We start from the raw sequence: 22,088 nt of genomic DNA, 5'->3' as shown, positions 1-22,088 counted from the left end.
ATCCATCCCATGCCGTTCAAACACGTGGATCTGACGCGCCGACAACCTTTCTTGTGCTTACCACGTGGTTGGACTAGTTTCCCGCTATACTGAGCCGGCTTCCTTTCTTGTGCTTGCCACGTGGCCATCTGGCGTATCCAATGGAAGAGATCCGGATTCTTAATTGGGTATCAAATCTTGTGTCCTGCAATTCCTATGACTTCTCGTAGGTCCTTTTTTCTTTTTTCTATTTTTTTTATTCATCTCCAGTGTATTAAAGCCTGTCTTAATTTCCACCGGTTCTCATGATAATTTCGAAAAAAGAAAAGGACCATGACATAAATTTGAATAATTGTTTTTATATGTTTATTTTTTTTAAAATACTCAATAAAAATTAGTCTAAATATATATCAAACTAATGATATGTGTCTTTTTAAAATTATAGTTTTTAGTTTTGATACATCAAACTTTGTTGGCAGCCCTAGAAGAAAGTCGAGGTCTCATAAGATATATTCCTACAAGAGATGAACAATGCCCTTCTATTTAAGGACTGAGTTACAAATTTTTTTTCTTCTTCTTGGAATATATCTTTATTTACATCTTGTGAATTTTAAACACAAAATATAAATAGATTACACACCTATTAGTCATCACCAATAATTCGCAAACCATATTGATCCTAAGTACCCATACACCGCCCAAATTAGAACTTGTAGTGATAATTTGAAATACACATTTCATTTGATGGAATATGTCTCCCCTAATAACGTCACATTCCCGCCATTCAAGCGGTCCAATCTCTATTTGAGATACTTCCAAGAATAATATTAATTATATAAGCATCATATTCTAAAATTGCCATATCTATAAGTTTTCAAATAATGTTATCATCAACAAGTAATTTCTCTTCTCACAAATAGAGTAACTCTGATAATTAGCGTGTTGTCTTGTTCCATTCCTTAGTCGTTAGAGCTATGTTTAGTCAATGGCTTTTCTCAACTCGAATAAATGATTCTTTCACAAAAAAATAAAATGAAACAAGAAAACTCTGATAACTTGTGGTGGCTAGTGAGGGTCTTTTTTATTATTATTTTTTTTTTCTCATATGTTGTCCACTTAAGTTGGGCCCAAACTCTAGATTGCTTACTTAAGTGGCCAATATTACAGATTGTCCAATCGGGTGAACTTGGAATATTACAAAAAACCTAACGTTAGTTTTTTAACCATTTTCTGTGAAGTTTTCAAATTTTGGAATGTGTTATAAGACCTAAATACTCTCACCATCTTAATTGTTGGGTTTTTCTAAGTTCATTAGATTGGGCAACATGTAATATTGACCATTTTAAGTGGGCAACCTAGTATTTGGGCCCAAGTTAAGTGGACAACATAGAAAAAATTTTTTTTTTTTTTTTTGGATGTTGGTCGGTGGGCGTGTGGCCTGGGCTAAACATGTGATGTGTAAAGACTTGTGTAGTGTAATATCCATCAGTCCTCATGTGGTCCTAAATTCTGCTTTTCATTTTTTTCTCAAGGAGGTAGGAGGAATGGCGTTGTCACCAGCGAGAGACGGGGAGCTATCAGAAAAAGGTGTGTTATAGAACGTCATCCATTAAAAGCTTTTTTTTTCTTTCTTTCTGGTACCTGTGCAGCTGTGCTTTCATGGAGAGAAGAGGAAAACTCCCAAATATTCAAGATTTGAAAATGAAAAACAAGATACGAAATAAGAAAAAGGGGACCATCATAGTCCGATTCTCCGATGTGTGCATTTAAAGTTAAAAACCTAAAAGTGAAAAGCTCATGTCGTTACGTTAGGTACGCCTATGACCTATCATGTGATTTTGGGGCATTTTTGTTTTGTTTCTTTTCTAGGTATAAATTTAAGTAAAAGTTTATTGTATTTTTAATCTTTACATGGGGATTAGATGCTTTATCTCATACATAACCACTTTACAAATTCATGGTTGCTTGAGATTCTGGGTTCCTACAATTGCTCAATCTGCAATACTTTCATGCTTCCTAATGTTGTCTTTGCTTCTACTGATGTGATGCTTCTCCCTGGATTCCTGGTGCTTGCATACCAGTGCAAATTCCTTGATTTTCTACTTGCTGCTCGCAAGATTGGAGACATTAGTAAAGTACATTGTGATTTTACCAAAATAGGGGGGGAAAAAAAAGTAAAGTACATTTTGCATGTTCAAATTTGTTTCCAGTTGAATCTAGGAACCTTGGAGATCTCCACATACAGAAGAACAGTTTAGTACAAGAAAAGAATATATCCTAATCTATTCCAATTTGAATTCCCACTAAAGAACCAACTGTACATACAACATGCCAAAACTATATTGGACTGGATTTAGTTCAGTATGAGCAGTGGTCGATCTTTACAACTAGTATGTCACCTCCAACTCTAAAAATCATGAAGACGAAATTGATATAGTAATACAGTATCACATATCAACCTATGTTTAGTGCTTCTCTTAACCCAATGCTTGGGCTATCCTGCAGACCCTTTGCGCCAAATCCTCTGTCTTGCATCATCGCCACAAACTCACTGTAATCTATTAGCCCATCCTGGAGGAAAATAAAATAGAATTTGATGAACATCTGGATTCTATAAACCATAATTCTTATTTTTTTTTCTTTTGGGTAGGGGGTAGAGAGTAAGAGGGGTGGGGTTCTTACATTGTCCTTGTCCACTTCTCGGATCAAATCATCCATGGTGATATTTACTATACCAAATTCCTCACATGCCTGTTGTAGCTCATCTTTTGTGATGTAACCGCTTCCATCTTTGTCAAAGTATGAGAAAGCTGCAAACAAATGATCCTCCCTATCGATTTTATTCAAATGGAGAGTTGCTGCTAAGAATTCACCATAGTCCAGGGTACCACTGTTATCAATATCCGCCTGTAATTTTCAGCACAGATATGAAATTAATAAATCATTACTGTAACAGCTGCAGTTTCACAGCTCATATCTAAAAACCTTCACCCTTTCCGCCAAGGAGCAGCAAAGAATAAGAAGTCGATTGTTTCAATGGAAAATAAACAATGACCAGAACGTGCTAAAGCAGAAAACAGACCCAACCAGCGGTTACTTTGATTGGAAGTTAATGAGTGAATTGGCTTAAGGATCCAAAAAGGTCATTTTGGTCAAAGACAACTAACATTATTTTTTATTGTATACTACAGATCTGAGATTAGTCAATAAAAATAAGTACTAACTCACATAGAAGCAGGTAGCCTAACATAAAAAAACTCGAAACTTAAAGGAAGAGGTTTAATTACACCAACATTGTACAGATTCAGACGGGCAGCTATGGGAACTGAAAATGCATGGATGAGGGAGATTAGACATTTTACTGGAGGTGGTGCTACAGTAATCTAAGTCTCACAAATCTGAAAAAAGAGATTGCAATTTACCAAACTTCTACCAAAATTATAAGTAGCTCAGTGAAGAATAATGCTCCATAAATTGTTTGAAAAGTTTGTCATCCATGCAAAAAGTTAAAACTAAGATAAATCAAAATTGAAGATGTCAATTATGTTAAGAGGAACAGACATTCAAAGAGGAAAAAGGGGGGAAATCTCCATACATTACAGGTGATGCAGTTAAGAGAGGCCAAAAATTAAATTTAGGTTAGCATTCCTCATCTAAACTAGAGTGAGAATTAGAGACAGGGAATGCCATATAATAGAAATAAACTCCTCCTTACTTTTTCCTTGTCTCCTGCCCTTACCTCAGATATATTTTCATTCTCAGCAATGCAGTGGAAACAGTGAAGAAAATGAAGAAAAGGAAAGAGAAAGTTCGTTATTCCACTTGGAAGGCCCTCTTAATACTGGTTTCATTGATAAGGGTGCAACCCTTTGTTTCTAGGTTTATCTTCATGATTTACAACCCCCCACCACCCTCCCACCCTCCAGAACACCCCCCAAAAAAAATAATTCTTAATTAATTATCAGCAAACAGATAATTGCTGGCTGGGTTCAGACTCCCAGGATTAATAATCTAAACAACATACGAATTTTTTTAACTTATTCCAGTTTTCCATCCATAAAGGGAAAAGTACAGCTATTCCAAGTATCAGTAAAGAGAACTCACCGCCTGCATTAATGCATATATTTCAGACTCCTTGAGTTTAGCACCCACTCTTTCCAAACCAGCCTTTAGTTCTTCAAAAGTGATCTGACCACTCTGATCCGTATCTATCATATTGAACATTTCCTTTAAGCCAGCAATTTCCTCTTCAGAAAGACTCTCAGCAATGACCTATGAGAATAACACTAGGTTACTACATGAAATTTTTGACTTTCTATATAAACTAACATAAACCTCCATATTAAAATTGTAATATTAAACCTGAACCATATAAAAAATACTCGAATATTTAGAATAATCTGGAAAAGATGTTTAATTCTTCAACAGACGAACAGAAGAAAATACACGAGGCATTTATTGAATATAACCCCATTTAATTTGTCTCTGTTCATTCAACAGAATAAAATATCAAGCTACCTGGTGCTGCTTTGCCTACGGTCTAAATTGCCTAAAAATCTGCAGTGTCATTGTACTCACTCTGATAGCCATTTTCTTGAGTTTGTTCATAGCTGAAAACTGCTTCAAGCGAGTCAGGACTGCGGAATCAAGAGGCTTATCGGGAGCAACACCGTCAACTTGTACCCATGGATGACCTGCAGATCACATACTACCTGATCAAAAGTAGTAACATCTCCATTTACTTCCTGTAAACTATGGGAAAACCATTGTCTAATAAGAAAACCTAAGTTTCTCAAGCATAAATGGTTTATGGAATATAAACACAAGGATAGTTCAGATGCAAATCGATTTTGACAAGGAAAAGTTCAGCAAAAATTCACTTAAGAAAGGATAACAGGGAATATAAATGATACCACTTTTGGAAGGATCTTGTAAAATTTTTTTTTTTGGGTGAAAGAAATATCTTTGTATTTGATTTAAAGATACCAGGCCTTTCATTTGATTCTAGGATCACAGTTAAAGTCTATCTGAAAAAGATTTGGATCTCATCATTTTTATAAAAGTTTCATACATCCTTCCATATCCACATATTATAGCTTTAAAGTACCTATTCAATATGAAACCAAATACCTAAAATATTTGGCATTTACTAAATTTAAGAAATTTCATAGTGTATATATAATAAAACTGAAGACACTTTTGTTGTATTATTTTGTTTGATTGATGCTTCAAAACTGTGTTCTACATATACCCTTCTCATCATTTCCAAAAGCATCTAGGCATATTCTGCATCTCTCCAATATGACAGGATACGTGTGCTAAGTTCACATTTTCAATATGATACTCAACACCAGTCCTTTAATCCTTGACTAAGATCTCCAAGTCAAAATCTTGGACCCAATAAGAATCTAGCATTGCATGTGTCAAGTAAAAGCTCCATCATTCTAGTAGGAGGTAAAGATCATCTGATGGGAAGGAAAACATATAAAGGAAATGCCCATACCATATAGACAGCACAGTTTCATGCCTTGGGTGAGGGCTAATATTGGAAACAAAGAAATTTGTTTTTACAGGATTGGGGGGGGGGGGGGGTTCAGATTAAACATTTTACAAAGTGCAAACTACAACAATCTGAGTTTTGACAGGTGCCAGCTAAAGTTTTAAAAAAAAAAAAAAAGACCTGGCATTGAGGCTATCTTTTGCCCTTCTGAAATAAATTCCAGTCAAGAACACTAAGAAAAGAAGCTGCTATGAATGGGAATCATGATCTGAATCCCTCAACAACTGAATTCTATGAAGAGTACATCCGTGTAGAAAGGTGCACTTACAAAGAACTTCATGAGCTGTGAGCCGCTTTTTGGGGTCTCTTACAAGCATTTTCCTGACCAAATCCTTTGCACTATCAGAGATACTGGGCCATGGATCTGACACAAAGTCAAGGTCTCCTTTTAACACCTGTTCAAATATTCCCTGCTCCGTTTCTGCACCAGCATAAAGGTTAACATATAACAACGAACAAGGCAAATGGTTTTTCTACATGGATAGCAACCATAAAAGAAGTGGACACAGAAAAAAATGAAAACAATGGGAGAGGATAGTGAACCATGAGATTTTACCATCCCAAAATGGTGGGACCCCACTCAGTAAAATATAAATGATAACCCCGGCACTCCAAACATCACATTCTTGCCCATAATGCTTCCGTAACACTTCTGGAGCAACATAATAAGGACTGCCAACCACATCAGTGAATGTTTCCCCTGAAGAATGAAATTTTCAGCTTCTGATCAGATAGGCAAGAGACTCAAATCAACAAAAGTGATATGAATATAATATGAAATAAATTGCAATGAGTTCACCACGAACTAACATGATATCTTGACTCTCTTAACAATGATGAAACATGATATGTGAACATTATATGGCATCTCCAGGGAGACTAGATTCTAACATGTAAGATTATTCTTTAGCATTTATTTCTTTTTTGGGGTTGGGGAATTGAGATGGTTGTGCAGGTGATTCACAACACCATGCTCCTATTCTGCATCATGTTATTACTTGTAACAGAAAGTTGAAAAATCAACAGACAAATTCTCTTTCTGGAGTTTAAGTTTCAGTTTTAGAAAAAGTGTGACTAAGTTCTTTAAATGTATAAAGTGTGAACAGTTACTTTCAGAAATTGTTAATAATAAAACTCCCATCCTTCTTCAGGCAACAAGGCTGTGTGTTGTAGAATCACAAATATTAACATTTTTCAAACTGGCTGCAGATTCTAGAGTAACTTCTGAATTTTACTAACGAAAAACATGTCAGTGAGAAGATAAATAGAAACAGAATAGAATAGACACACTTTGCCATACATAGGATGCACAAATAAATAACACAGATGAAAACGTTTCTTTTGCCTTAGAAAGTAGAAACAATAGAATGCCATTTGGAAGAGTCACCAATTCCCTGAAGATGCTTTAAGAAGTTACACACATCTACATAAAAATGCAGCAATCCAAATGTCTGGCTGGATCATTTCTTAGCTTATCCTTTCCAGTTTTTCCATACATCCATGTCCACATCTCATCTCTGCAGCACCAAGTATATAGTCCAGCATTTTTCCTCGTCGATCAAAGTGGTCTAACAACCTAAAATTTATCTTTAAGCTTTAAAGAGAGACGACAATCGAGCAGAATTTCGGCTGTTTGAATCCAATTGAGAGGTACAAATAATGAATTCCTCAATATGGATCAAGTGAAGGCAGCAGCTGCTGAAATGGGAAGAGTGGTTGAGGTGCATAGCAATCCGGTTGAGCTGGGCTTGACTGGAAACACAGCAAGGGTTAAAATCATGCTGGATATCAACAAATGTGTTGGATTCAAAGCTGCCTTCCGAAATAGTGAGGGACTTTGGGTCCCACTGCATCTGCTATATGAGGTAAGAATCATATGCTACAAATGTGGAAAATCACACATCTTACCAAACATTGCACAGAGGTGCTGGGCCATGACTCAGCCACTGTTTCTCAATCGGGAAACCATGTTTTCTTAAAGGTTTGAATGCTGAACCCATTCAGGGAGGATTATCCAGGGTCCTTTTTACCAAATCTCTTGAAAAAAATGCTGTCTCTTCCTACTGTTGATCTCATCAGCAAAATAGATGAGACTTCTCAATCCTCATAAACGTCTGTGGAGGCTTCTACCATGGCTGTTTCTTCTATTAATTCTGATAAATTTGGAGAAGAGGGTATTGACCTGTTAAGGTTAAATTTCAATACCTCACCTCCTTTGAACATGGATGAGGTATTCTTGCTGGCTGACAATAACCTGGAGAAACCTTTGTGGAATCAAACTGGTATGATCTCAGAGGTTGCTGCACCAAGTACCATTCCCAACCAAACAACTCAGGGAATGGGTACCTCCTTCAATATGATGCAGTTCAAACCAGGGGATCTTACAGCCAGTCCCCGAACTAGTTTCTTGGGAAATTCGGCTGAGATTCAATCTGAACAAACTCAGCTCCCTGCAATCCCTCTCTCTTTCCCTGCTATAGAACAATTGCAGGATACAGAGGGGCAAAAATGGGGAAGAATTTCTGCAGGAAAGGAAGATCTTCGAAGCAGAAAAAATGAAGCTGAAGTTTACCTCCTAAATCAACATGGAGGGGAAAAAAGTAACAAAGAAAGATCATGTCTGTTAATTGACTTGAGCAAATTGACTGTGATGAGGAAGAAGGAGGAGAAGAGGAAAAAACAGCAAACAATGGTGAAACAGCAAAAGAAGACGAAGGAGAAGAAGATTTCAAAAAAGCAAAAGAACAGGAGATTGAGAAGCAGAAAGAAGGAGAGAAACAAAATGCTAGCCAAGGTGAAATAAACTTGAGAGGAGGAAAATATACTGGAAAAGGTAAGGAAAAGGAGGGAGGAACAAACCTGGGATCCAAACCACTGCTTGCTACTGCTGAAGAACAGCACAAAAGGGATCATGTGCAAATGGGGAATAAAGACAATGATGCAACCTTCAAAAAATTCATGGGAAACTTTGAAAAATATGAAGGGATCTTTAACAACTCAGTCACTGCTCAAACTGTTTGTTCCTGCTCTCTTGGATCTGCTGGATCTTCTACAACAAACCAAACCTTGAACCCCAATGCCAGAGAGAGTCCACTGACTACCCAAACCAGCAAGGAGAATGACCAGATCTCAGAAAACCCAGCAAACAAAAAAAGAAGAACTGAAGAAACCATACTTGCCTCTGATCCGGTTGAAACTTTAAACCTCAACCTAGACTCTGTCCTTGCATCATGCCCTCAACCTTGGGAAACCTTCCAGCGCTACAAGAGTGGCATTGAGGCACGCTTCAACAACTTCATCTTGCAAAACAATCGGATGCAGCCAATAATGAATACCAATCAGTCTATACCTGCACCTCAACCTCAGAATGAAGACCAGGAACAAGAGATCGAAGCCCCCCAGATCTTTCCTTATCATCTTTACAGTGATTTCTTTGACAGCTGTATTGTTCAGTTTATTTGTATGTTTAGTATTCTTTATTGTTGGTTCAACAATATCCAATTTATTCATTGGAACCGATATCATGCTTGATATGCTTACACAATACTTAGGTTAGTCTTACTTGTGATTGTGTTAGACTCTTGCTCTTCTTACACAACCACCATCTATTTGCTCTAGTATGATACCCATTGTTTTCTGCCTTTCTATTTTGTTATAAATTGCACGTTTTTCCTCCTGAAGATAATTTGTATTCTCTTCCTAAATAACCATTTTTTTTTGCTTAGAGAGGAGCTAAGTTAGTCGGGAAAGCATTATCAAAATTAAATAACCATGAACCACCAACACCTCACTCTAGATGGTGGAAATTCTTTTGGAAACTACCAATTCACCTAAAGTTAAAAAAAAAATTCTGGCGCCTTGTGAATGCAGGATTGCCGACAAAAGCCGCAATCTCTAAATGGGCAAAAGCAGATTCAACCTGTGAATTCTACAATACCCCCTCCTCTTCCTTTTTTTTTCCCCTCATCCTCAATTCAATAATTTCTTCCCCTCTCCCCTCCTCAATCCCTCTCACAACCTGAGGAAGGAATCCCTATGGCACATCTTTCTATCGTGTAGCTGGGCAAAGAGAATATGGGTAGCAGGAACTCTAGGGCTAAGAACATAATTCATAAACAATGATTCCCTCATTAACCTATGCAATTTTTTTCTAGCCTGTCATGACCTTGACAAAGAAACTAAAACATGGTTTTTTTTTTTCATTTTTAGTATCACATGCTATTATAATTGGATAGAAAGAAACTCTACGGTATATAATAACAAAAACCCAAACCCACTAAAGGTACTTGCGAGTATTACTAGATGGATTGGGGAAGTGCAGCTTCAACCTCAAAATAGGATAAATAATCAAGAAGACACAACCATCACCACCATTTAATTGCTTAAACACATCAAATAAATTTGGCCACTTACCTATCTTTATGTGTGCAGGCTTATCTGATGAACTAGAAGGAGATAAATGGAGTGTAGGTCTGCTGTGGGAAGAAAATATCCAAGAACTTTACAATGGGATAGCTCTCAAAGGGCAACTCCTGGAAAACCAACTTCAAGATATCTGGAAAGCAATACAGTCGGCACAACAGCAGCAAATACACTCCAACAAAATTGGTGGTGATGAACACATGACAGAATATCTGATCCAAGGGAGACTGAATCAAAATCTATCCCCTTCCCTATTTCCTATTTTGGCTAAACTTCCCTATAACCTCCAAACTTAATGTCTATAATCTAAGGAAAAATGAGGCAAAACTATGGCTACTTGGCTTAACAAATCAGCACATAGGACTACCCTATGCTGAGACCATGATTCATGATGGATGCACCACTTCACTTCATTCACTACTTAATCCTTTGGGCAACACCATCATCTATGTCTCACTCCTAGTTTACAATTGAACCTGTCACAAGATTTCCCTCCCATCAATATTCACTCTCTCAGAAGCCGTTCCCAAGTGGTAGAAGTTACAGCAGTGTATGTAATCTTAGTTTTAATTGCTTTCAAAACTTCAGATTCCAAGGCTGATTCAATAGTTACACTTTGGTGAAGATCTTTCCTTTTGAATCATGTACCAAAACTATATCATCTACAAGGATCATAGAACATGGTTCCTAATCTTGAATCATCCTGGGTAAGTCTATCAGCACAAACAGGTAAGAATTCATGCAGATCCCCTTGTGTAACCTAAGTGAGATTGGGAATTCACAACCTTTGGCCCTCCATCGCTCCAATGCTGGTCATCACATCCGTGTACATGTCTTGAATTCAGTCCAAGTATATGCTAGGCAATACCAGATTAGCTTTCTAGAGACTTTGCTGTTGGCTTTTTCTAGGGACTATAATTACCATTTGAAGATCTTTCTTCTCTATAATCTCCTCAATAAGTATATTGCCTCCACAGATGATCCACCAAAAATATAATAGAATTACTTTCAAAAAAATGGTTAAGAGAATCTGCCATTTGCATAGTTTCTTCAACCCATAAAAGTGACAGGATGGTTCATTGTTAATAAGGTGCCTGCACCCTCGAAGTTTAGAACAACTATTCACATAAGAAAGAAAAAAAAAAGAATCATTTTTTTTTTATATTTATTGTTTTAGAGTTTAATAATGGTTTTTGGGTTTCTGAACTTTCAAAAATACCCACCAGACTTAATTTACAAACATTCCAAAACCAGTAATTTTTTAAGATGATCAATTCCTCTAAAATTGCGATAATGAATGGAAAGTAGACACCTAAAGAAGAATCACTTGACTCTTTTCTTCTTACCCGCACCACAACCCACCCTCCTTTTTGTTTTTTGCTCTTATTCCCTTCTTGAATTTTGAAGGAACTAGCCAACATGTACATCGAAATATGAGTATCATGACCACTTAATGTCATCCCAAAGTTGTACTAGGACATTTAAGAATCGAACAACCAAAAATAAGGGGGAGCTTTCAGAATTTTACCAGGTTTAAAGAACACGGAAAGGCCAAAGTCAATTGTTTTAAGAGGCGAATCTTCATCGTGGCTGACAAAGAGAAAATTCTCAGGCTTAAGGTCACGGTGAATGACACCTAAAGAATGGCATGCTTCGACCACACCAACTATAATCTTAGCAAGTACAGCTGCCTTTCGTTCTGTATAATGTCCCCTCTGTATAATCCTGTCAAATAGCTCTCCTCCTGCGCATAATTCCATTACAACATGGACCGCCACTGCATCCTCATAAGCACCACTGATCTGTATGACATTGGGGTGGCCGGCCAAATGGTGCATTATCTGGATTTCCCTCCTAACATCCTCAACATCCTCGTCAGTTGTCAATTTCCTCTTCGCGATTGATTTGCAGGCATATTCTTTACCAGTAGCCTTCTCCAGAGTGTAAAATGTGGTTCCAAATTGTCCCTGCCCAAGCTTCCGACCCAAACTGTACTTCTCCTTTAGATTATCCGTCTTCCTCTGCAACACAGAATCTGCCTGGAGGGCAGCACCAGACACCCTCCTGACATGCAGAGGTTTCTTGGGCTTTTCTGCCTCTGCTGCTTTAATTTCCTCCTCTTTCACTGCTGGCTTGCCGGGCATGGTAGATTCCTCAGGTTTAGGCTCTTGGTTGATTTTGACATGTTGAGGAGGTATGCTTTGAACAGGACCACCTTCGGATTTTCCTTTTCCAGAGGGCGTCCCAGGTGCGGATGTGGACGCCTGTGCCGATTCTGGCACCGATGCAGATGCAGATGCAGTTGCCGGCTCCGACGGTGGAGGTAGTTCTTTTGCTGCGACAGCCGATTTGGTGGCATTATTATCCTCTTGATTAGGAGGTGAAGGTAGCATCTCGCCGGGGTTTCTCCCCCGCCACATCGCAGCGGACACGGTTTGTATGAATCCATTCTTCCCAATACTAGGTCCTACGCAATTGTTCCCCATCAAATTAAACAATCAATCTCAAATCCGTCTGAACCAGCACGGTTGGTTTCCAACATTGAAATCTAACCTCACCATCCACACAAACAGAAAAATAAAATAGAATCCCAAGAACACGCAACTTGCAATACTACTTTCCCAGAAACATCAATCTGGTGGGAATCTTCGTCTATTACTTTATTCCTCGAATCCAATACCTCCCGCTACCAACTTATTCAATCAAACCTCGCAGAATGCAAAAACTGAACCAATGTGAAACGAAACAAGGTCTCGAAAATCGTAATCATAGAAAATTCATTCAAAGCAAGCGATCGAATCGCCAACCCGTTGTTACTTTTCAAGAAAGAACGTCAAATGGAAATGCTGTTCAAAATCTAATCTTATCCAGTTTCGAGAAAAATTTAAGAATTCATAAACGATGATGACAGGGGGAGGAAGGACGGAGTGCAAGACTACCAGATCAAACCCTGCGTGTCCCCGTTATCCGGAGGAGAGAAGCAGCACAGGGAAAGAAAAACACCCTTATTTCTTTTTTCTCTCTCTCTCTCTCTTGTTTAATTAGTTTTTATTTATTTAAATTAAATTAAATAATTTCATGATTATGTTCCCTTAGATCTGTTCTTGGAAATGAAAGACCATCCCCAAATAAATATATTTTACCTGTTTATTATTTTTCTATTGATATCCTACACTCTTTTTTTTTTGGTAAATCTATTTATATTATTTAGCACTATTAATTAGTTTCTATGTACATGGTTCATGTATATACATTTAGTTTCTATATACAAGGTTCATGTATATACATGTAGTTTCTATATGTATATACGGGTTTAAATTCTTGGCAGTGCTCATCCAAGCTGCTGCTCTAGATGAACTTCCTAAAATTTGATAATGCCAAACTAGATAGTAAATAAATAAAAACTTAATAGATGTAGGAACTTCTTAAAATTTATAGCTATCAAATTGGAAAGTAAATAATAAAAACTAAAAAATAACACCAAATTAAAAATTAAATATAAAAAAGATAAAAAAAATAAGGAGCTACCAAATAGGGTTAATTTTTTTCTTAATTACTAAAGTAACAATATAATTTAATATAAAGTGTAAATAAGTCTAATAAAATTTTTAGGTTATTTTAAAATTTAAAAATAAATAAAAATTGCCACATCATCATTTAACTAACGGAGTTTAACAATAGGAGGGCAACATAATTAAAGTCTAAGTTGGATTAGAAATTTTTTAAATATATAGAGTATAAAATAATAATTAAACTATGGTACATGGAGACAACACTAATACCCTTTTTGTATATACAAAGTTCATGTAATTGTATTAATTGATAAATAAATATTTGATTGAAACAATTAATATCTTTTTTATGTATCAAAATTAAAATAAAGTAAAACTTTCAAATGCCTTCAATAAATACAGACTTACTGAGTGAATCTAATGGTTTGCTCCAATATCTCTTAGGCTTGTATTGTTATTCATTCCCATATTCAAATAGTATACACCTTTAAGTTAGAAGCAAAATAAAAGTGTTGTGATGAATATCATGGACAAGGAATTATTTTTTGAGTAAAAGACATTTAATTATTATAACTAAAAATAATACATGTAATTTTGATAGTCCATATGCAAACAAAGCATATGTTATTTAATTATCAAGTAAAAATGTTACCTAATTTCTTTTATAGCCGGTTTAAATTAACATGTAGGGTTTTTCTCTAAAAAGCAATTATATAATTTTTGGACGCTAATTATATTAACAGATTGTATGTGAAACTTGACACTTAAATGGCTCAAAATGGTAAAGCTCATCGGTTCACATCTTGTAATTCTATGAAGTGGTAAGATGAATATCTTGTCCTTTGTATTGGAAACCATCTTATCTCTTATGAGACTGAGGCAATTCGAGTGGTGGAGGACATTCGTTATTTGCTCTCCTTGGAACCGTCCTGGTTAGTTTCCTATATTTCTAGATGGGCCAACTCTGTGGCTGACAATCTAGCTAGAAAGGCCCAGTCCGTGGCAAGTAGGACTGTCTGATCTAATTCCATTCCCTGGCTTTTTGAAGCTTGTAATCAAGATGTCTTGGGCCCTTCTTGTCCCTCTTTTAATTAAATTTCCTTTCACCAAAAAAAAAGAAAAAAGATGACTTGCAACATTGATCAGGAAGAGATATAGATGGTGACTTAGGATCAGATACCCTAGTGACTTAGGATCAGATACCCATAGGAATATGGGTGGATTGTTCTTCATATTTTACAAGGTATGGGAATTCATAAAAAAATCTAACTTCAGCGAATTATAGTTATAGGTAAACATTCAAAAGGATGTTTGCAATCGTTTTAAAATGTATAAGGTATATCGTGGATGTGTTTCAAGTATAGTAGTTACAACTTCTTATGTAGAGACAGTATCAAAAAAGTGTTAGTTTTAATCTTGCATTCCTTCATATCTTCCTCTTCTACACCTTTATATTGTTGTAACTCAATTGATGAAATATGAATTCTTTTTTTGTTTGTCAAAATTACTCAACTTTATGTTTAAAAAGCACAGAGATCCCAAAATTGGATTTTCATTGGATATATATATATGTCCAATTTATCACTGAAAACAGTTAAGTTACTGTTAATTTTTAACAATATCCCTATAATAAACAGTTTCTAAAAGGTTTTCAATGATAAATTGGACAAATATATCCAATGAAAATCCGATTTTAAGGTCTATGTGCTTTTTAAACATAAAGTGAGGTGTTAGTGCTTTAAGGCATCAATTTTGCGGTGCTAGTGCAATTTGCTCTATATTCATTATGAATCTTTTAGCATAAAGTAAATAAAGATAAATCTAAGAGGTACTTATGTATAATGCATTATCTAATAAATATTTGCACCTAATAGTAAATATGAAATACAAAACAAGCAATTCATCCATAATGATAAATTCTATAGTTTGTCAAGATTGGATTTGAAATAAGAGACAAAAAATGAAGAATACATGAAATATAAGCTTCAGTAACAGTAAATTTTTTTTTATAAATTATATGTTGGCTTCTCAAATTTCTCAAATCTACCTAGCAGGGGCGGATCCAGATTTAACATCGGGGTGGCCGGGGGTTAACAATATTACAAAATTTTTAGTACTAATATTTAGAAAGAAAACCATACTAGTAATAATTCAAAATCTATATTAAATTCTTAAAAAAACAAGAAGTGAAAAGCCACAAAACACCTTTTTAGCATCAATATCATAATGGAACTTGACGAATCTTTGAGATTATGAAAATCATCACTCATTGATTTGATTTATAACAAACTTTTCAAAATTCAAATATATAGAATCTTATCTAATGTTACCGGTGTTAGAATCTAGAACTCTAGATATAATACAAACTCTTTCATTTTGTTGTGTTTTGAATTCTAGGATATAATTTGTATTTCGTTGTGTTTGAATTTAAAATTTGAATTTGATTTGGTGTGTTAAAAATACATGCTCTCTCACATCAACCACAAATAAAAATACGTAATTAATAAGAAAATAAACAAAAAAAAAAACTTTCATACTCTTACTCATACGTAATCAACATTTAAAAAAAAAAAAGAAGAAGAAGAAAGGAGAAAGAGTCAAAAGAAAAAAATTGACAGATAAAAAGAGAAAATAAATTGAAAAACAAAGAGATAAGTAAGTATACCTAATTGTGGTCCTCTGGAGAAGATTTATGAGAAAAGTTTATCTATTGGTATTTCACATTGAGAAAGAGAAAAACAAGGGAAGATCAAGGTATTAATCAAAAATTTTAAAAAATTGGGGGAAGGGGGGGGGGGCATGGTGCCCCCGGCCCCTACATAGTTTTGCTCATGCTATCTAGTGATTTAAAAAATATAAATAAATAAAACAAAGAAAAGTACAAAAATTTGATTTAGTGGAAAACAATGCAATACCAATTTGAGGTTAAAAGAAAGTACTCAAATAAGCTTCTTTTATTGACCGTACATGGGCATCGAGTAGCTCCTTTGATTAATGTTTCTTCGAATACTATAGTTGTTCTCTAGTCTTTAATGGATAGATGTACTATCAATTTTTCATGAGTATGTAAAAAGTAAATAGATTGAAATTACTGAATAATGGAATCAATCACACTAAGAAATTATGTTCTTGATTGTTTAATCAATTCCTAGAGAATGGATCAATAAAATTTTGCCATTAAAAATTAAATAAATAAATAATAATAAAAAATCAAACAATAAAAATGAGCAAAACAAAGAATAACTAAACAAATACCATGAAAAGTTTGAATCCATGAACCTACATAATCTTGTGCTTAGCAGCTCTAGGGTCATCACTTTCTTTGAAGGTAAAATGCCTTCCTAGTTAAAGGGAAAAAAAAAAAAAAAAAAATGCTTCTGTCACTAAGTCTAATGCTAAGAGTGGTGACATGTGGGCCATTTTAGAAGGCCAAAATCCTGGTTGGTGGAGGTTGGATGACTTAATAAACCCATGCCATAAATTCAATTGACAAGACCACTTAATATTTAATATCTTGAATACACTTTCATCAAAATTAATAATGAAAGAATGTGGAGTCCAAGAAAAATTGTCATAGCGATATCAACTGTTGACTTTGGAATTGTCACTCTAATATATGTATGCCATCATTCACAAGAGAACGAAAAAGACAAAGTCTACTACCAAAACCAAAAAATACTATGAAACCTTCATAAATACAATTTCATTTAAAATTAAGGATCTAAACTATAATCACAGATTGGCTTATATTGTAGGAATTTTGAATTGAAGAAAAAAGAAAAAAATTTGGATATAAACCTTTTTCTAAACAAATTATGAAGTCTGATGATGATGTAGCTAGTCTTCTTCCTTTGAGAAACCTTCTTTTTTTCACACTGGGGCTATGATAATTCCTCCATCTGACTCTATAATTGTTTCCACTACTCTTAAAATCGATGTAGGCAAACCATATGACAATAGAAAGAAAACCTTTTGCTATAAACGAAAACTCAAGATCAATGCCTCACCTATTACCTTGGCTTAGCTATGCAACCCCACATCCCTTTTCTATGCAAAACTTGGTATAATTTATCAGCGCCATTGTCCCCCCCCCCCCCCAAAGATTCGGCTCGGGGGATATTATTTTAAAAGATAAAAAAATTTTGAAGAGGGAAAAGAAGCGAGAGATGCAAGAAGAGGAGGAGAGAGATAGAAAGTTTTTTCATTCTTTCTAGCTACCTAATAAGAAGAAAACTTAGATAATATGAATATAAGATATCACATTTAGGGAAGGAGATAAGTAGTGAGATGCTTAGAATTGAGGAGAAGCTTTTGTTTCTTTTTATTTTTGTTAAGGGTAATTAATTATGATATTAATAACCAGAATGTCAAGACTATTTAAACAAAAATAGGTAAGTAAATAGTAAACAATGAAAAGAAGGAAATAAGAGCACTAAACTCTTTTTGGTATTAATTATCATTCTCAATTATGCAATTTTTTCATTACTTTAAGTTGTTTGGCATCTATTATCAGTTTTATTTTTTATTAAAAACAATAGAAAAACTTTCAAAATTCATTATCAACTTTTTATCTATTATGAATTATGGTGAAAATTTTATTTTCTTCATTTATGCATAAGTTTAATTAAAATTTTATGGTTAAGATGAGGGTAAAATAGTCAATACACATTTTTTTTAATAAAAACCATTATTTATCCCCCTCTTTTATCACTTGCTCACTATTATTTACTAATAATTTTTTATTTTAACACCAAACTTAATTTTCATTCCATAATATTTTTTTGACAAAATTCACTAAACCATTTTTCATTATTGACCAATAATAAATTCTTGTACTTATTTCTTTTAAATAAGCATAATAGAGAATGAGAATTGATACAAAAAAGAGCCTACAAGATTTTTTTAACCATTTTTCTTCTTCTACATCTTACTAATATTCTATTTTTCTACTGCCATGCTTTAATATAATATTATTTATTTATTTGTTTAGGTCTAAAAAATCTGTGGAGAAACACGAACAAATGAACAACTCTAAACCCAATGCCAGGGAGATGCAAGCCCTTTGTTGTCCTCGCCCAAAGCCCAAAACAACCAAATGAGCTATGTCTTTCATTTAAGTTTTCTCTCTGATGTCATGTCACTTATTCTAGATGACTTTCCCTTTCTTTCCCTTGAGTACTTTATCTCTCTCGGTCCTAGGCTTTGGGACGACGACTGTGATCTGAGCTTTTAACAAAAAACTAATCATCCATGGTTTCAGAAGCCAATTCTTCTAGCACTCTGCAGATTTGGAATTTTCTTGACTAGTGTAGTTGCAAGGTAGCAAGCAAGCACTTCCAATTAAGGTCTCGTTAGTAGTTTTGATAGCTTCCCTTGGGACTCTGAAAATGATCTCTTTGAAAGTTTGTAAAAAATCTATAAAATATAGAAAGCTATTTGTAGGTCACAAAAGAAAAGAAGAAAGATATCCGTTTATACTTGATAAAATAAAACTACAACAAATTGTGCAGTTCCAAGAATGATTGATTGAACAAGTTTCTCATACAACCTAGGCAGAGATCCTATTCAGACACAAACTTCAGCACTGGACTGACCTCATGCCATTCAGGGTACGTAGTTGGTCATATCAGAAAAGCTGCAGGTGGGGAAGAAAGTTGCAGAAGCTGAGGGAGAGCTAGCCGGCCACGAAGGAAGTGGTGGTGGTTTAGTAGTAAACAGTGAAGGCGTCATCTCAAAGTCAGAGAAAATCTCAACCTGATGATGGTTCTGATCAGATGAATTTTCGCAAGCAGGTTTGTAGCTCCTGTAATCATCAACCACAGCAGCAGCAACAACAGACCCAAATTTCTGAGCTCGAGAAGAAGATGAACCTTTGTTCCCAGTCAGTTGTTGAACAAGAGCCCTAAAATCCTGTGGTTTAGCATGAATAATCTCTGGTGACCTTAGGTGTATCACCACCGGCTCCGGCTGTCGCCTTAGATGATCAGCTGCTGCTGGCTTCTTGATCACAAAGGAATCTGTTCTTACTCCCACATGCAGAGCCCGAGGCCTTGGACCCCTAATTTGTTCCCTCCCAGGGGATACTCTCTTATTGCTTTCACCTGAAGAAGTCATGTATATCTCTCTCTAGCTATATGCCTGTGTCTATTGTTTCTCTCGATCAGATTATGGATTCCAGCTTTGGATCGAGTTGAAGTCTATAAGAAGTATAGATACTCGCTCAGTGCTCTTTTCTGATCTCTATAACCCTACCTAGGTTGTTGTCTACATTCGCAGTTTATATATATAGACCCGAGAGGGACAAGGAGATTCATGATGAAGTAGTCAATGAAAATTTAAATATTGTAGCTTGGTCGTGGCATGACGACTTTGACTGATGCTGGTTTTAGTGGAGACCATTGGATTTGGTCTTATTTGGTGAAATGGCAGTGAAAATTTTCTCCAGCTCTTCTCTTCTGGTATGCTCAATCTGAGACATTCAAGGGTTTCCCCAACAAAACCTAATTGAGTCTTCACTTATCTAATTCAACTTATCGAGCTCTAGAAGGCCAGGTCCCATATTATGATAAAAGCCATGCCAAAACCATTAGATTAGAATCTTTTCTGTCACGGGCATCTTTTGTCGATTTGCTTACTTTATGACTAATGAACAATGTTGATCTGTTCTTTTTCTTGTTATCAGGGAATTAATGAAGCAACAGTTTTTGACCCACGTTTTTCTGTGAAAACTTGATTCATTCCATCATTTTATGTTATGTTGAGTGTGTTTCAAAAAATGAGAAGTTTTCTTCTCTTTTAAATTTATAAAAAATAATTTTTTTTTGTGGGTGAAAATATTGCTGTTTTGACTCGGTAAAAAGGAACAAGTCGTCAGAGTCGTTTGAATGGAGACAAAATGTTTGGACGAAAAGAAGGATAAAGAAAGACGAGAAAGATGTAGCTGTATTTAATGAAAAGAAAGCTTCATGCCCGGAAAAAAGAAAAGTAAATTAGTTTGACATTTCATACCTTGGGGACCAGGGAAGCCCTCTCAAATGAGTAACGACTGTGGATCATCTCCCCGATAGCTAGTGCTCTTTTAATATTTTTTAGCCACCAAGTTTGGTGGGACCTTCAAATAAAAACTAGAAAATAAAAAAATAATTTAAGAGGGGTGGGAGTGGGACACAATGGTATCCTATGACCCTCTTGGTTTTTTTTTTGGTCAACAAATAAAAGTCATAACATTAAGAAAAAGAGTGTAAGCCAGGAAATCTGGATGCCAACAAAGACACATCAACCATGAATAAAGGTGGAATATTCCACCAAGATCGAGAGAGGGAAAGACAATGTGCCCCCTAGCAAGAAAATCAGCAAAAACATTGTTAGTCCTAGGAACAAAATGAAACAGAACCACATTAAAGTCTATGACAATCTTAAAAATTTTAGAAACTAAACTAAGACTAGACCAATCTAAAGAAGAGCTAAAGCCTTGGAAAGCCAAAACGACTGGTAGGCAATCAGAGTTCACTTGTATGTGAGATATTCCTAAAGATAGTGCAAGAAGTAGGCCATCTCTCATAGCAAGAAGTTCCATCAAATAAGCAAAAGGTCCAAAGCCATGGTTGCATTGAGCAGCAATAAAAGTTCCATTAGTGTCCCAGAGAATGCAACTTCTTCCAGGGAGCACAAATGTTAGAGTCACTGATTACTTCTCGGTCAAGAGGCACATATTCCTCCCCTAAGCATTTTTCACCATAAAATTGGGCGGAGTCCACGTAGAACTAGGGCTGCAATGGGGTCTAGTGGGGTCGGGCCAGGGTTTTGTAATCCCAAGTCCAACCTTATATATTCTAATCTAAGTCCATTCTCGCCTTGACCCTAATTCATGACCAAGCCCTATACTTGGTTTGTCTCTGGCCCTAACCTTGACCCTAGTTGATCTTATCCTTATTCTTGTTCCTAATTCATTGAGATCAAGCATCAAAGACAAAATTAGGGCTAGGGTCAAGGCAAAAAATCAGGGACAAGTCCAGCAGACCAAAGAGTAATCTCATGCCCGCCCTTGCCCCTAGTCAGGGCCAGAATATTTTGGCCCTAACCCGGCATTAAGGTAAAAATCTTAAGCCTAAGCCCTATTAGGGCTCAAGGAAGACTTAGGGCGGGTCAAGGCCATTAGGGCCAAAACTTGCACCCCTACGTAGAACCCCAACAAGTTCATTTTTATTTATTTTTAAATATTATTTAGATGTGGGTGAAATAGCGCCCAAGGGGGAGGTCAACCACACTCCTCTGCTACCTGGATCTCGGTGGTTAAGCTCCACCATCTAGAAAAGCCTATAGGGATACCCGTTATTTTTAAGGGTTGGGCTCAATTGTAGGTATTCATGTTTGGGTACACACCACGGGCCTTCCTGAGTTAGAGAGAGAAAGTAAAACATAATAAAATAATAAAAAAAGGTCACACTTATTTCTTTTGGTAATTAGGCAAGTCACATTGAGTCCGGATCTGCGACCCTGACGGGCGACGCTTCCTGACCACAAAAACCAGTGGGGCCCACGGTGAAAAATACTTTTTGAAAAAATACAAAAAAAAAACTTGTTAACCAGTGGGACCCACTGGTTTTTGTGGTCAG

General features: G+C 35.8%; 1 protein-coding gene across 1 annotated transcript; it reads right to left on the bottom strand.

The window, feature by feature from the left end:
• Window positions 1–1,803: 1,803 nt before the first annotated feature.
• On the bottom strand, window positions 1,804–12,966 carry LOC149027985 (calcium-dependent protein kinase 20-like). The gene is made up of 7 exons (XM_089167491.1): window positions 11,490–12,966; window positions 6,096–6,239; window positions 5,808–5,960; window positions 4,558–4,673; window positions 4,084–4,251; window positions 2,662–2,886; window positions 1,804–2,550 (listed from the first exon to the last, which is right to left on the bottom strand). Exons 1-7 carry the CDS (start codon window positions 12,445–12,447, stop codon window positions 2,434–2,436), a joined length of 1,881 nt encoding a protein of 626 aa, XP_089023617.1. The 5' UTR covers window positions 12,448–12,966; the 3' UTR covers window positions 1,804–2,433.
• Between the last annotated feature and the right edge of the window lie 9,122 nt (window positions 12,967–22,088).

This window comes from Hakea prostrata, chromosome 1 (assembly GCF_041222555.1).
Source record: "Hakea prostrata isolate BN-2017 chromosome 1, UWA_Hpros_2, whole genome shotgun sequence".
Lineage (NCBI taxonomy): Eukaryota > Viridiplantae > Streptophyta > Magnoliopsida > Proteales > Proteaceae > Hakea > Hakea prostrata.
The sequence above is the reverse complement of the archived record's forward strand: the minus strand, read 5'-3'. Positions and strand labels throughout refer to the sequence as shown.

What these genes read in the sequence shown, in the direction of transcription:
- LOC149027985 (XM_089167491.1), bottom strand. Translation starts at nt 12,447, where the DNA reads ATGGGGAACAATTGCGTAGGACCTAGTATTGGGAAGAATGGATTCATA. An exon ending in CACAGCTCATGAAGTTCTTT is followed by an intron (nt 4,674 to 5,807) that starts GTAAGTGCACCT and finishes TGTGATCTGCAG; the next exon opens with GTCATCCATGGGTACAAGTT. An exon ending in TCAAGAAAATGGCTATCAGA is followed by an intron (nt 4,252 to 4,557) that starts GTGAGTACAATG and finishes TTATTCTCATAG; the next exon opens with GTCATTGCTGAGAGTCTTTC.